Source organism: Carlito syrichta, unplaced genomic scaffold, assembly GCF_000164805.1.
Source record: "Carlito syrichta isolate Samal-C Ts95f unplaced genomic scaffold, Tarsius_syrichta-2.0.1 Scaffold120490, whole genome shotgun sequence".
Classification (NCBI taxonomy): Eukaryota; Metazoa; Chordata; class Mammalia; order Primates; family Tarsiidae; genus Carlito; species Carlito syrichta.
In genome coordinates, this window is record NW_007064586.1 from 676,588 (window position 1) to 676,999 (window position 412).

The 412-nt window shown below is 71.1% G+C and overlaps 1 protein-coding gene across 1 annotated transcript in view; it reads right to left on the reverse strand.

Annotated features, from left to right (window-relative positions):
* CD6 (CD6 molecule) overlaps positions 1 to 412 on the reverse strand; it is a 52,215-nt gene that overhangs the window by 14,304 nt on the left and 37,499 nt on the right. Inside the window, exon 6 of the mRNA XM_021707561.1 lies at positions 265 to 353. Coding sequence (XP_021563236.1) covers positions 265 to 353 — 89 coding nt within the window. The remainder of the gene's footprint in view (positions 1 to 264; positions 354 to 412) is intronic.

Here is a 412-nt window from a genome sequence, read left to right on the forward strand (position 1 = left end):
GGGGGGGGGATGGGCGGGCCCGTCAGGGGCGTGGAGGGCGGGCCGTGGGCCCAGGGAGAGGGCTGTAGCCTGGTGGGCAGGGCCGGGAATGCCCCCAGGGCTGAGCAGGCTAGCAAGAGGGACCCGAGACTGGTGGGCGCGGCCTGGAGAGCAGGTCTGGGGGCCCAGCAGTCACAGTGCTGAGGGCCTCTGGGAAACCGGCGCGTTTGGGTATATGGGGGATGGGGCGGAGAGAGAGGCTCAGAGCTCAAGGGCGGGAAGTACGTCGGGTTAGAGACCCGGTTAGCGCCCGGAACCAGGGGTCGCCTTGGGGCCCGGAGGACGGTCTGGAGATCTAGCGCGGGGAGCGGGGTCTGCAGGCCAGGTGGGAGGAAATGCTCAGCTCGGGGATGACACGGGCGGCCCTCGGGGG